Source organism: Lithobates pipiens, unplaced genomic scaffold (assembly GCF_037356315.1).
Source record: "Lithobates pipiens isolate NorthernLeopardFrog02 unplaced genomic scaffold, aLitPip1_a1.2 Scaffold_23, whole genome shotgun sequence".
Classification (NCBI taxonomy): domain Eukaryota; kingdom Metazoa; phylum Chordata; class Amphibia; order Anura; family Ranidae; genus Lithobates; species Lithobates pipiens.
Window position 1 is genome coordinate 53,352,387 of NW_027507785.1, and position 15,479 is coordinate 53,367,865.

The 15,479-nt window shown below is 46.0% G+C and overlaps 2 protein-coding genes across 3 annotated transcripts in view; one reads left to right on the top strand and one right to left on the bottom strand.

The window, feature by feature from the left end:
• XPC (XPC complex subunit, DNA damage recognition and repair factor) overlaps window positions 1–9,800 on the top strand; it is a 34,959-nt gene extending 25,159 nt beyond the window's left edge. The window contains exons 11-16 of the mRNA XM_077451619.1: window positions 2,381–2,462; window positions 5,112–5,246; window positions 5,330–5,499; window positions 7,214–7,307; window positions 7,447–7,536; window positions 9,338–9,800. Of these exons, the coding sequence (XP_077307745.1) occupies window positions 2,381–2,462; window positions 5,112–5,246; window positions 5,330–5,499; window positions 7,214–7,307; window positions 7,447–7,536; window positions 9,338–9,556 (790 nt within the window). The 3' untranslated portion in view covers window positions 9,557–9,800. The remainder of the gene's footprint in view (window positions 1–2,380; window positions 2,463–5,111; window positions 5,247–5,329; window positions 5,500–7,213; window positions 7,308–7,446; window positions 7,537–9,337) is intronic.
• Window positions 9,801–11,631: 1,831 nt separating this feature from the next.
• Window positions 11,632–15,479, bottom strand: part of TMEM43 (transmembrane protein 43) — a 38,025-nt gene continuing 34,177 nt past the window's right edge. For both annotated transcript variants that reach the window (XM_077451620.1, XM_077451621.1), the window contains one exon: window positions 11,632–15,380. In XM_077451620.1, the coding sequence (XP_077307746.1) occupies window positions 15,178–15,380 (203 nt within the window). In that variant the 3' untranslated portion in view covers window positions 11,632–15,177. The remainder of the gene's footprint in view (window positions 15,381–15,479) is intronic.

Here is a 15,479-nt window from a genome sequence, read left to right on the forward strand (position 1 = left end):
CCTCTCTTCTCTGTGTCCCTCTCCATGTTCTTCCTTGTCCCCCTCCATGCTGCTCCATGTTTCCCGCTCTCCTCCGTGCTTCTGTCCCCCCGCCCTCTCTACTCTGTGTCCCCCTCCATGCTGCTCCGTGTCTCCCTCTCTTCTCCGTGGGTGTCCCCCTCCGTGCATCTGTCCCCCTCTCTTCTCCCCTTCAGTGCTGCCGTCCCCCTCGCTATCTCAGGATGGAGAGTGGAGGTAGAAGCCGGTAAACCCGGCTCCTTAGTTTTCTGAAAGGACAGTCAATGACCACTGACTCTGTCTATTCACATAAGTGAAACATTGTAACCTCCTGTGATTACGATGTCTCAGTTAATGAATGGAGAGGAGCCGCTGTCTTCTCTCTCCATTCATTATCAGTGCCAGCGGAGGCTACAGAGAAAGAGACTGGGGAATCTGTGTCCCTAGTCCCTTTCTCTGTCCCAAATGGGAGATGTCAGAGGTCTGTTAAGACCCCTTATATCTCACCATAGCCTCCCCAACAGGGCTGATAAATAAAACATTGCAATAAATAATAAAAAAAAAAATTGTAAAAAATAATAAAAAAAAAACACACTGACACTGCCCCCACACATCCTCCCCCTTAAAAAAAGAAAGCATTGTAAAAAATTTATTATAAACATTCATGAACTTCTGAACAGAAAATAAAAATGGAACATAAAAAAAGGTAAGATAAAAGAATATAACTACATATAATGTAGTTGATTAGCTAATTAATCCTTTGGATAACTTTACAAAAAAATGATCTGTACATAAAAAATAAAAAAAAGTAAGATAAAAGAATATAACTAGTACATACATATATATAATATATATGTATGTAGTTATATTCTTTTATCTTAACTTTACAAAAAATAAGTGCATAAAAAAAGTAAGCTAAAAGAATATAACTAATAGTACATAAAAAAAATTAAAAATAATAATCGTTGTAGTCGATGACTAATCGAAAAAAATAATCGCTAGATTAGTCGACAGACAAAATAATCGTTCGTTGCAGCTCTAAGGGACATACAGGTACGCCCATTTGCCTGCCTGTGCCATTCTACTGATGTACCGTATTTTCCGGCGTATAAGATGACCTTTTACACTTAAAAAAACTGGGCAAAAAGGAGGGGTCGTCTTATACGCTGGGTCAGCTGCTGGGATGCCTTCTGGATGTCCGATAATACTGTATGTAGCTTCGGCTACATACAGTATATACCACTGAGCCAATCCCAGTGAGCGATGTATTCAAATGAATACAGAGCCTGCTCGGATTGGAGTAACAATCTCTGCCAATCCGAGCAGGCTATACACAGTAGCCTGCTCTGATTGGCTTTGAGAGTGAGAGAGGCGCGGGCTGATGATGTTACAGCCTCCGCCAATCCCAGCAGGCTTTGTATTCATTAATAGAATACATTGCTCGACGTGATTGGCTCCAGCACCAGGAAGAAGGAAATGGCTCCAGCAAGAACGATGAAGAGGGATATGAAGCGTCGGAAGCATCGGAATGGGGGGTCGTCTTAAACGGTGAGTACGGGCAAAACATTTTAAAAACCTGTACAGTTAGGGGGTCGTCTTTTATGCCGGGTCGTCTTATACACCGGCAAATACGGTATATGTGTGTGTCAGCAAGTGGGTAAATTTGTGAAGAGGACCAAAAATAAAAAAAATTGTGTCTTTTGGACAAAACTATTTTTTGGGGGTTTTTTGGTTGTAGAGGGGACTAATATACTGTGTAGCTCAGGTTTGTGCACACCCAACCATCAGACGTACAATTTATGAGCTTCGTGGACATTTCAGAACCATGGCCATTAATATGGAGTTGGCCCGCTTAGCTGCTATAACATCCTCCACTCTTCTGGGTAGACTTTCTACTAGATGTTGGAGTGTTTGTGAGGATCAGGTACTGATGTTGGGTGAGAAGATCTGGCTTGCCATTGGCGTTCCAATCCATCCCAAAGGTGTCAAGTGTGGTTGAGGTCAGGGCTCAGTGAAGGACACCCAAGTTCCTCCACCCCAAGCTGGTCACACCATGTTTTTATTGTACACGGTGGCCCTATACCAGCTATGCTCCTGCAGTCACCAGGACTATTCTGTCTCCATGAATTCAGACTCTAGTCCACGACACCCCAAATTGTTATCTTAAGGTTGGGAGGGCACAAGTGTCTATAATGTCTTTTGTATGCTGTAGTATCAGTAGTACTCTTCATTGGAGACACCTGAGCGCCGTCATGTGGAGGGGTGTGCCCATTTCATGTATTTTCCGCCTTGCTGGAAGCAGTGATATGAGACGTGTGCAGTGGGGTTCCCCGCAACTGGCCATGTCAATTTTGCACAGAGTTGATTGTGATCTATCCTTCAGGTCGTGTGTTCGGACGCTGCACTCCAAAGACACCTGGTTGAAGGAGGCCCGTGTGGTGCGACTGGGAGAAGTGCCTTACAAGGTAACCAATGCCTTTTGTGTGCCCACATCTTCCGTTGAGGTGATGCTTCACATACATGCACAACTGAAAAAAAACTAATTCAAACCAATGTTAATGCCTAAACACAATTTTGCAACTTTGACATGAGTTAGCAAAAGTGTACATATACTTTGTGCATTCAGGTGGAATACACCGCGTTTTTTTCAGGACAAATTGGGCTTTCATTTGGTGGTAAATGGTAATGAGTATTTCCTTATTTTTATTTTTTTCATTCCATTATTACCACTTGCTTACTAGGAACCCCCCCCCCCCCCCCTCCTGTCCAGACCAATTTTCAGCTTTCAACACTAATGCAATTTGAATGACAATTGTGCGGTCATACAACACTGTACCCAAATGAAGTTTTTATCATTTTTTTCCCACAAATAGAGATTGGCCCCTTATTCGGATCGGTGATCACTCAAGTCTCGTGACTCGGTGATCACAGCGCACTCCTTGCGCGCCCTGCAGGGAGCGTGCAAAGAGGAGGGCGTCCTATGACGGCCTCCTGGAAATTCAGGTCCGCGCTGTGGCCGTCATTCGGCTATAGCGCGTACCTCAAGTGGTTAAAGGAAAACTGGCCCAAAATAGTAAAAAAAAGAAAAAAAAAATTAAATGCACCTTTTCACCCTGAAAATCAGGTGCAAATAGAGTGTGCGTGTTATACGCCAATAATTCAATTTTAGCTGCCTCGGAGGCAGGAGGGCGGCGGGATGAGCGCCGTCATATTACATACAGTAAGAATCTCCAGTTTCCTTGGCGGCCTCTGTAATAGGAAGTTCCCGTCTCCTGGGCCTCCATTGGATCACTGTTCTGTCTATCATAGGAGATTCTCACTGTATGTAATCTGTTGGCGCTCGTCCCGCCCCCCTCCCTGTCCTCTCTAGGCTGCAGATGGGTATCGATCAAGTTGCACTGATGGCAGTGGGAAGGCTGCTGCATTGATGGTAATGGTGATCACCGCCATTGGCAGTAAAGAAAAAAAAATGCCATAAATCACTATATTTACGCAAAGCAATCAATATACGCTTATTGCGATATTTATTTTTATTTATTTTTTTTACCAAAAATATGTAGAAGAATATATATTGGCCTCAACTGATGAAGGCAGTTATTTTATTTATTTATTTATTTTTTGGGATATTTATTATAGCAAAAAGTAAAATATATACCAACAAAATAAAGCTCTATTTGTGGGGAAATAAAGGACATCAGTTTTGTTTGGGTACAGCCTCGCACGGTCGCGCTATTGTCAGTTAAAATGACACAGTGCCTGTATCGCAAAAAAGGGCCTGGTCATTTAAGGGGGCAAATCTTCTGGTCCTTAAATGGTTAAAAAAATAATAAATCCTGTCCCCCCCCCACAAAAAAGTGACCTTGACCTTTGCCTCTGACCTTGACCCAAATACTAACCCTGGCACTGACCTAGATAAAACCTTGATCTAGGTATTTTTATTTTATTTATTATTATATATATTTTTTTATTTTATTTTTACACACAGTTTTTTTTTTTTTCCTCTCTCTCTGCAAGGAGAGAGAGATACAATGTATCTCTCTCCTCCAGTCAGAGAGAGAGAACATGGGGCAGGCCTCACATTGACTGATCACTATGATAGCTGATTAGGTGACCCGAAATCGGGTGTTCCAGGTCCCGATAGTTAGTACAGTGCCTGGGGCTCTCGGTGAGACATCGGTCTCTGTGCTACTACTTTTTACCTTAAAGTGGAATTTAATCTTTTTTTTTTCATCTTCCCATCTATGAAATCTTCTGCCCTTGTTGTTGTTTTTACCTTTTTGGATAGTAAAACTTTTTTTTTTTTTTTTTTGCCAATAAATACCTTATACAGCCCACTTCCTGTTGCTTGTCTGGTCGTTAGCCTAGGCTTATGACATCATGCGCAGCTCTTTCTCTCACTGAGAATTTGCCAGGAAGGGAGGGGTGGGTGAGTGAGTCATAAGAGGGCCAATGAGAGCGGCAGAGCTGGAGGTATGCCTCTATGTAAATCCAGGAAGTGAACAGGCAGCAGCTTCAGCTGCCCACAGTTAAAATGGCTGCAGCCAGACTCAGCAGAGGGAGATTTCTGCAGCATGTTTGCCAAGTACAGAATTACAGTATATATAAAATAATATGCAAAGTGGTTGAAGGGAAGCTTCAGAATGACAAAGATGTTTTTATTACAAAGCATGTGAGCAGACTGCAGTTCCTCTTTAATGCATTCTTTAAGTATCTTAATATGACTTGGGATAATGCTCTTGCAGTATCCTATACAGCAGAGCTCAAACTGGGAGAGAGAAGCAGCACAAGGTGCTGCAGTGCAATGCCCATGCAGATAGGGGAGAGGAGTTAATCACTCTGCCGCTTCTCCTTTCACAGGCTGAGGGAGGGACGAGACCTGCAGGTGCTACTTAAATGCATCTGAGAATAAAGTCCAGCCTGCTGAGCTGTGTGGCAGAGAGTGTAAATCTCAAGACTGGATGGACAGAAATACAAATTCTTTGGGTCCCATCAATGTATTTTATCTAGCTGGGTGTTTATTCCTGTGGTCTAGAGTTCAGCGTTTACCTTACATGTATAAAGTGAGTGCACTTTGTCCATTTCTCGGTGTCAGCATTTCTCTGGTTGCTGCACAGATGGTAAAAGGACAGTCCAACCGAGCGAGGAAAGCCCGTATGGCGGATCCGGAGAAGAGGGACAGCAATGACCTCGCTCTGTTTGGCCCGTGGCAGACGGAGGATTATCAGCCGCCGGTGGCTGTGGATGGGAAGGTGAGTCGCTGTGCTCGGGGTCACCTCCGGTCCCACTGAAGGAGACTCTCCATCATCTTGTCTGCTCTTCGCTTTATTTGCAGGTTCCCCGCAACGAGTTTGGAAACGTTTACCTGTTCAAGCCTTCCATGTTGCCGATCGGCTGCGTTCACATGCAAATGCCTAACCTGCACCGCGTGGCCAGGAAGCTGGACATCGACTGCGTCCACGCCATCACCGGATTTGACTTCCACGGTGGATATTCGCACCCTGTGTAAGGCTGAAGGGCCCTCGGTCATTGTAGCGGGGAGGGGGGTCTGTACCGAATTCCGGCAGTGTACATGGTGATTAGACCCGTCCAGGAGGCGGAGGCTGAGGCTTAGTTGTGTCGAGCTTACATGAGAGCGGACACAGCGAGCAGGTCGGTACTTGTTCAGGCTGCAGCATGGTCGCTGGAAAGTGGCTGCAGTGACCAACACACATACACTTCCTCTTATATCTGTTTTTACAACTGAACTACTTCCTGCCTGGTCAATGTACATAAATGGTCAGGTGGGGGCGCTCTCATTCCAGGAGGATATACCTGTACTATGTGCTTCCAGAACTGTACCTTGTGTGGGGCGGAGTTTATGTACAATACCTGGCTGCTCTGATATCACTATATGTCATTATGTCTGATCACATCAAGTCATATTGTCCCTGATGAGCGCCACACCAGTCCTGTTGTCCCTGATGAGCGCCACACCAGTCCTGTTGTCCCTGATGAGCGCCACACCAGTCCTGTTGTCCCTGATGAGCGCCACACCAGTCCTGTTGTCCCTGATGAGCGCCACACCAGTCCTGTTGTCCCTGATGAGCGCCACACCAGTCCTGTTGTCCCTGATGAGCGCCACACCAGTCCTGTTGTCCCTGATGAGCGCCACACCAGTCCTGTTGTCCCTGATGAGCGCCACACCAGTCCTGTTGTCCCTGATGAGCGCCACACCAGTCCTGTTGTCCCTGATGAGCGCCACACCAGTCCTGTTGTCCCTGATGAGCGCCACACCAGTCCTGTTGTCCCTGATGAGCGCCACACCAGTCCTGTTGTCCCTGATGAGCGCCACACCAGTCCTGTTGTCCCTGATGAGCGCCACACCAGTCCTGTTGTCCCTGATGAGCGCCACACCAGTCCTGTTGTCCCTGATGAGCGCCACACCAGTCCTGTTGTCCCTGATGAGCGCCACACCAGTCCTGTTGTCCCTGATGAGCGCCACACCAGTCCTGTTGTCCCTGATGAGCGCCACACCAGTCCTGTTGTCCCTGATGAGCGCCACACCAGTCCTGTTGTCCCTGATGAGCGCCACACCAGTCCTGTTGTCCCTGATCACCGCCACACCAGTCCTGTTGTCCCTGATCACCGCCACACCAGTCCTGTTGTCCCTAATAACTGCCACACCAGTTAGTTACCCTGATCACCACCACACCAGTTACTGTGCCAGCAGGAATCTGTACATAGCACACTGAAAACATCACAGCACCCAGCCTCATTATTCTCTCATGAGCCCTCACCCCTGATGTAAGCAGTGGGCTGGCTCTTGGGAGGAGTTATGCAAATATCAAAATGCCTTGATGGGTGAGCTATCTTAGGCGGTTTATTTAGATGCAGAACATCTGCGTGTGATGCTGAGCCTCCATGATTTGAAAGAATTGAAATCCAATGAAAGGGTCAGGCTGGAGAGGAAAGGGCTATCTAATACTGGATGTCCAACCAGGAAATGTAGGCTTTATCGGACTTGCTGCAGCTTGTGACGCACATTATGAGAAGCTCACAGTGTGCATCAGAGTAGGCCATTTCAGTACAGGACTGGAGCCTGTCCTACCTTTGTGTGTGGGGTCACTTTTATCCTGTACCTAACATATTTTCCTGCTCCTGTATTAAAAGATTGTAATGTGTGTGGCAGCTCTGAGCAATATTTTACATCAGTTAAGTGCGACGCGTTTTTTTCCAGGACGGACGGTTACATAGTGTGTGAGGAGCACAAGGACATCCTGATGAGCGCCTGGGAGAACGAACAGGTTGAGATCGAGCGCAAGCAGAAGGAGGTGAGTCCTTGCAGTAAAACAGATCTGCATGGGGATGCATGTATTCTCACCCCGCTGTCTGGGCTCCCAGCATCTCCCCTGGTGCTAATTCTGGGGCCAAGCTGGCCATATAACCAACTAATCTGTTCTTGTGCTGCAGAAGCGGGAAAAGCGAGTCTTGGGGAACTGGAAGCTGCTGGTCAAGGGACTTCTGATCCGGGAGAGATTAAAAGCACGCTATGGCAATAAGGTGAGTGATGGAAGAAGTACAATGAGGAATTCTTTGGCCTTCTATGTATAGAGATTTCATAGTCCCCTCTCTCCCTATTAGATCTGTAATATAATTTTCATTATGGAGAAGCGGGAACATCCCAATGTGATCAAGAACCAACTGAAATACTATAGCCGTAGAGTAGAACTGATTTTTCAGGAGTTTTAGCCTGCAGATGAATCGCCATATTGTCAAAAGGTGTGCCATTCCAGAATGAGCAATAGGGGGGGGGCATTTTGGTATAGTCCTGAAAAAGAGAGAGGGTGTTCGGAGCCAGGAGAAAGGGCGGAGTGCTGGGAATATGGGCATTGGGGTCTGACAGAGTGATGGGAGCAGGTGGGGTGTTTGGCACAGAAGAGTGAGAGAAAAAGGGGGCATTTGGCATAGTGCTGCAAGTGGTGGGGGGGGGGGGGGGGGGGCGGATGGCAGGGTGTTGAAAGCCAGGGGGAGAGGGTATGCTGAGGGCATGGAGAGGTGGGGGCTGGCAGAGTGATGGCAGAAGTTGGGGTGTTTGGCAGAGTAGTGAAAGCAGGGAACATTTTGGAATGGCATGGGTGGGTGGCATGGGCAGGGTTTTGGCAGTATACTGGGAGTAGGGGGTGCATTTGGCAGCAAGATTAAAGTAGGTGGGTGGTGGGGGGAGTATTTGCAGCGGTGAGAGCAGGGGGGGGGGGGGTCATGAGGCAAACCTATTTTTCTTTTTTTTTATAAGGCTAGGCATACCTAAACTTCAATAAGTAAACCTCTACATCTTTAGTACGGGCCCCTTCACACCAGAGCACGGTGCGGGAAACCCACATTCTGTGCGTGTTTCCTGCACCACATTCAAATCACTTTGCAGTTGTGGTCTGCAGCGGTGTTGATATTAAAGTGATTGTAAAGGCAGAAGGTTTTTTTTTTTTTTTTTTTTATCTTAACGCATTCTATGCATTGAGATAAAAATCCTTCTGTGTGTGGTAGCCCCCTTCATCCCCCTAACACTTACCTGAGCCCCATCTCTATCCAGCGATGTTCACGAGTGCTTGGGCCGTCCGGGACTCATTTCCTGATTGGCTGAGGCACAGCAGCAGCATCATTGGCTCCTGCTGCTGTCAAACTCAGTTAGCCAATCAGGAGAAAGAAAGAGGGGGTGGGGCCAAGCCGCGGCTCTATTTATGAATGGACACACATAGCTGCAGCTCGGCTCGGGTGCCCCCATAGCAAGCTGATTGCTGTGGGGGAACACAACAAGAGGAAGGGGCCAGGAGCTCCAGCCAGGGAGCTGAGAAGAGAAGGATCGGGGCTGCTCTGTGTAAAATCACTGCACAGAGCAGGCAAGTATAACATGTTTGTTATTTTCATAGAAGATAAAACGAGACTTTACAATCACTTTTAAGTTATTGACACCCCAAACGCATTGCATTTGCTCACACCGGATCGCATGGTACTTAAGTTTCAGTGAGTTTTCAAAAGTAGTGCACTTTTTGCAAGGCTTTCCCTTAGTGAAGATGCCGGAGCCTGCAGACGGAGCCAACTGAAGGATCAGCTTGGGGTGCCAACATCTCAGGATCCCTGGACAGGTAAGTGTCCTTTATACTATTCGTCAGCAGCTACAGTGTTTGTAGCTGCTGACTTTTTTTTTTTTTTTGCACAGGCAGGAACTCCTCTTTAATGTGTATGCTCAGTCATTGTGCAGTAGGTCTAGATCATTCTACTTGATTATTGAGCTGTCCACCACCAACGTCCAGACAGCAATGAACATGATTCTGCCTGTCACTTCAGTCTATTTTTTTAATAACAGGATGCAGATCATCCACACCCAGCATGCGGGGAAGAAGGATTCTCATCTGATGAGGAGGAGGAGGAAAAACCAGCATCTGAGACCCCAGCGCAGGACACCGCCATCTCCTGGCCTCAAAACCGCCAGGCGGAGGAGCTGCAGGTGGGGAAAGCCAAACGAAAGAGCAAGAGGGAGAAGAAGGGGGAGGAGAAGCATTTGTTCCCATTTGAGAAACTCTGACAACATCAATGCTATAAATCCCCACCAATCGTGGACCATCTGCTCTTTTCCTGCTGCAGGGGAACTACAAGTCACAGCAAGCTTTAGCAGCTGGGAGGAATCGGGGTTGTTTAAGGCTGAAGTCCTTCCCATTTCTAATAACTGACAACAGTTTTCTCTAATGTAGAGATATTAGTTTTGTTTATATTGAAAAGATAAAGTCATGTACATTTTCTATTCAGAGAAGTAAATACAAGTTTGTAAATTTGTTGTTATTGATATTCAAGGGACAAGTAACACACGTGCATTTTTTTTTGGGGGGGGGATTTTAATTTTGGATGGGCCTTTAAAGTTCTAAACCCTTACAAACACACTTTGACCTACAGGTAAGCCTAGATTAAGGTCCAAGAAATATCTCCTAAACCTACACGGTAAGCCTAGATTAAGGTCCAAGAAATATCTCCTAAACCTACACGGTTTAGGAGATATTTGCTGAAAGACAGGCATCGCTCGCCGCCGTCAACGGCGATATGCCGTGCGTGGCGGCTCCCGTGCGCATGCGCGGGAGTGACTGCTTCGCCGAATGACAGCGGTGGAGCAGCAAGACCCACCGAGAAGATGGATGCGGCGGACTACAGGGGAAAGCGATGACTTTGCTGGCTCCTGTGTCAGGTAAGTGACACATAATGGGGTAGTATGCGATGCATAGTAGTCCATTATGCTTTACCTTTGCAGGGAATGAAACTCATCAGGGTTTACTTCCTCTTTAAAATGAATGATTATATGCCACATTCCCAAAAGTGTGAATACAGTTTAAAGCTGAACGCCGAGGATTCAGACAATCTGTAAAAATGTGCATATGGCATACTATGAGTTAAGTCTAAGAAGGCACATGCCACCTCCTGGACTTCTCTCTAATTTACATATTTGTTTTATGGAGCTCCGGGAGTACAGCGCCCCAGAGCTCTGACAGAAAAGATGCTGTCTTCTCACACACAGCATCTCTGCCCCCCTCTTCTGTCCATTCACAGGAGCCTTTGTATTTTGTGAATGAGTTTATATAAACACAAAGCACAATGGGGTTGATTTACTAAAACTGGAGAGTGCAAAATCTGGTGTAGCTGTGCATCGTAGCCAATCAGCTTCTAACTTCAGCTTGTTCATTTAAGCGCTGACCAAAAACAAACAAACCTGGAAGCCGATTGGTTTCTATGTAAAGCTGAACCAGATTTTACTCTCACAAGTTTCTGTAAATCTGGGCGGGCACAGCAGCTGCATGCGACTCTGATGCTGGACCTTCTGGTCTCCGCTTCAGCAGCCGCAGAGTGCCATAGCTCTGGTCCCAGCCCTCTCCGTAAAAACGTAAATTAAACACTTGCCGACCGTAGGCCGTCATAAAAACGTCCTGGACTTTAAGTAGCGATATCTGAATGATGGGTGCAGCTTCAGGCATCAGATTTTTTTTTAATTTTTTTTTTTTTCAGCCGGCGATTCCCTGCCATGTAAACGCCATCATAGGGGCTGTTTAGCCGCTTGATGACTTTTACAGGTGGCGGGAGGGATCGGCCCCCACCTGCCACCCTCCGGTGCGTCTCCGGCCTCTCCAGTGTGATCGGGAAACCAGAGAATGAAACCGCTGACACTGGCGGTTTACCATAGAGCTGGCCGTGGACCAGATGGCGACGGTGGGGGGGCTGGGCCGAGCCAGCCGGTCTGTGTCCATGGACACAGACAAGGCAGCTCGGGAGTGAGCCCGCACGAGTGCCCCTAACAGGAAGTGCTGAAGAAGAGGAGACAGGAGCACTGGCGGGGGACCCCAGAAGAAAAGGATCGGGGCTGCTTTGTGATAAACCATTACACAAAGCAGATATTTTAAAATAAAATAACCTTTAATATTAGAATTGCAGTGATTCTGGTCATGAGGAAAATATGCAATGATATGTCCCTCTGAGATGTAAATAAATAGTGGAAAAAAGGGGGATATTGGGACTTTATATGAAGCACACCACCAGAATTTAGCAAATCAATTGGTATGAAATAACATTTAATAATAAATGTGGACATGCATGCAAAAAAAAAAAAATACAAACAATAAATAGTGATCCTATTTCTTTAATTATTGATTGTTAAAGAATTAATCAAAAATACAAAGTTCTTTTTTTTAAAAAAAGGCCTTTTATTATAACACACACAATAACAAGCTTCAAGTGACAGTTGTGCTGGTACAGTGGGTGGGATCGCCAAGTGTCCTGGTATCATATTAGAATAATACCAATTTAGTACATAGATGCAGCGGGTAGACCAAAAAAAAATTGTGAGCACAGATTCAAGTCTTCATAGTGCAAATATAACAGATATTGCTGTTCACAACCAATCAGATTTCAGTTGAGAATATAAAATCATAGGAGGGAAAAAACAAAACCTTTATGCCGATTTGTAGTTACTGGCAACAGCACTTTAATAACTTTTACCTTCAGAAGACAAGTGAGATATTTTATCCTATGCAGTTTATATATATATATATATATATATATATAATCTTTGGTTTTACAGTGGTATAAAATTAAACTGGTTGTAAACCTTATGATGTGAAATATGAACAAAACATATTCCTCTATAATGTGTACTTGTCTCAATTCAGAGCACCAAGTGTCATTTCTGTCTGCTGCTTCCTTCCTCTCCTTTTTAGCTCGTCAGTTCTGACAAGTTTTTCCTGACACCAAGAGAAAAATGGTGACAGGAGATGGGCCTTCAGCTGATTGACAGCCTCAACTCTGTTGCTGTGTGGAAGGGATGACCTAGCGGTGATATAATGAAGGGTGTTCCCCTACTACTGCACACCTCTTGCCCAAACATCCCTCTCCGTCCCTCCAAACGGTGATGTCATAAAGGGTGGTCCTGTACTCCCACACACCCTGCTTTCTCTCTCTCACCCTCCTTCCTGTTAGTGATGTAATGTAGGGTGGTTCTATGCTCACACACCTCTTGCCCAAAGATCCCTCTCCATAATCCCCCCCCCAATGGTGATGTAATGTAGGGTGGTGCTATTCTCCCCCACACCTCTTGCCCAAAGATCCCTCTCTGTTCCCCCTAATGGTGATGTAATGTAAGGTGTTGCTATTCTACCCCACACCTCTTGCCCAAAGATCCCTCTCCGTCCGACACCTCTGGGTGATGTAAAGTAGGGTGGTCCTATCCTCCCCCACACCTCTTGCCCAAAGATCCCTCTCCGTCTCCCCCTAATGGAGATGTAATGTAGGATGGTCCTGTGCTCTCACACACCTCTTGGCCTCCATCAATCCTTCCTGGCAGTGATGTAATGTAGGGCATTCCTGAGCTCCCACACACCTCTAGCCAAAAACCACCTTCTCTCCCTTTTCCTCATCGCAATGTAATGAGGGGCCGCCCAGAGAAGCAAAATAAGCGCCATTCAGTGGGGTATCATGGGAAATATGGCTCCTCTGCAGTCCACTGGATTGTCTTGTTGGATGTAAGAGGGAGCCCAGCACTGGGTTTACATCTTTTGAAATTCACACCAAAGAGGAGGCATATTCACCACCACGGTCAGGGAGGAGGGTAAGTGAGAGCTAACAAAACAAACAAAAAATGGCTTGGGGACAAAAGACGTCATTTCATTGTGAAAACTAGAATTCTGCTACAAAGATCCGATCAGCCTGCAAATGCAGATAACAAAAATGCAACGTGCATAAAAGGAGCAGACAGAATCTGGAGCCGCTATGAATGGAAACTATTCCAAATCTAGAAGTTGATTGAAACTGGAGCAGCTGTGCATAGTACCCAGTCTGCTCCCGTTTTAGTAAATTGCGTGCCCCCCCCAAGAAATCACAACCACAAAACAATTCTCTTTTAGGTAACAAAAGCCAGTGTACACCAGGGCCTACAATCCCAATGAATGAAACGTGCCATGAGAAAAACAGAAAAAGAGTTCAAACACTGACATCCTGGTAAAATGCTAGCTGTGTGGTCATCGTTGTAGCTTAAAGGGTTAGTTCACATTTTCAGACAAAATTAAAAAAAAACACATGCCATATACCCTCCCGGTCTCCACCGTACTTACCTCCATGGGTGATGAGCTGCCAGTTCCCACACAGCCTGTATAGCAGCCCAGGGGCTTTGAACTCCCTGCTCTTCTCCCACTTCTTTATACAGGCCATCTGTGATGGATTGGGGAAATTCTCTGTGCCAGTGCTGACCAATCAAAATCGCTCTGATCCATCCCAGAAGTGCTGCAGAAAGAAGAGCGGTGATTTCGAATCCCTGGACTACTACACTGTCTGCGTGGGCACTAACAGCTCATCACCCGTGGAGTTCCACCCAAAAATGCAACTTCTGCTTTAAGGGAAGGTGACCCCCTGACATGCCACATTTGGCATTTCATTTGTTGGAGGGGGGGGGTGTAAACCCTCTAAAAAGAGGGTTCCAGCTCCCACTTCCTCCCGGGGCACCGGAGCCAGACGTCAGTTGACCTCTCTGCAATCATCTGGGACACGTCACAGGTCCCAGATGATTGGGCCAGCGCGGCTCGCGCATGCACAGTGCATGCCCATCTGTGAAGCCACAGCCAGGCGCCCACAGTGACAATGTCGGCACCGCAGAGGGGGAGACGAGCGGGGCTTTGTTCCCCTGCATCGCTGGACCCCTGGGACAGGTAAGTGTGCAATTACTAAAAGTCAGCAGCTGCAGTATTTGTTGCTGCTGACTTTTAATTTTTTTTTTTTTTTTTAAGTACAGTGGAGATTGGGGGATGGGGAAATTGTACAGCGCTTGTTCACCTTCTAATTTTTCCTGAAAAGGTAAACACTTTAAATACTTGGTCAATAATGACTTGGGAAGCACTATACCTTGAGGATTAACATGACCAACTGCACAATTAGCAAACTTAAAGGAGAAGTTCATCTTTCCTGAAAAAAATTTAATAAAAATATTAAATACACATACAGTACTTTTGCAGAAAAAAAAAATGCATTTATTATTTTTCCTGCAGGAGCCTGGAAAAGCATTTCACTTGTGATCAGCGGGTCAGGGTTGCATCGTGAGGCTTCTACAGGAAAGCCCTGCACCTTTCTGCCTGTACCTGCAGGGCTTGTGAATGAACTACAAGACGATCTTCATTCAGAACTACAAGCTGTCAGCCACGGTGTCTGACAGTACTTGTAGTTCATTCATTCACAGGAAACTGTGAATGAATGACCACGGATGTGTGGCAGGAGCCCCACAGGCCACACTCTTTTCTAACAGTGACAGTGGGTCTTAGGAGAAGATCCCCCGCCCGCTGTCACACTGAAAGGGGGAGCGGGGGGAACTGGTGGGCCCAGAGCTGGAACATGTAACATGTTCCACCCATAATTAGCATAGCATGTTCCAAAAGGCGAACTTCTCATTTAAGCTCACAGTTCTCTCTTTACATTTTTTTTTTCAGCCCTTCAAATCCCCTTTAGCTCAGTATAACATATAAATACAAAATGCACTACAAAACACAATACATGTGTATAAAAATAAATTGCATAGTGATAAAGAATATATTATTGCATGAATCACCCCAGAGTTATAGTCTGGGTACAGTAACCCCATTACCAGCTTCAAGCCCTAAGCAATACTGCATGAAGACCACAGAGCACTTCTTATTGGTGCTTCTTGGATGGCACACGTGTTCGAGCGAGGAATATAATACCAACTGCGATGGCACTCAGTAGTAACGACAACAAAGGGCGATAGAAGAACCAACCGGCAGCAATGGTCAGCAGGGAAAGTGAAGAAGACAAACACAAAGCGAAGAGTTTGAGTCCAAGATTGACGAGATCACGAACAATGGGGAACCAATCCACTGCAGAGAAAAATGGACAGCGCTTTTAATTACAATCTACACATACACATCTGACTGTATGATTAAGTTTCTAGAGACATTTAAAAGAACGGCAATGGG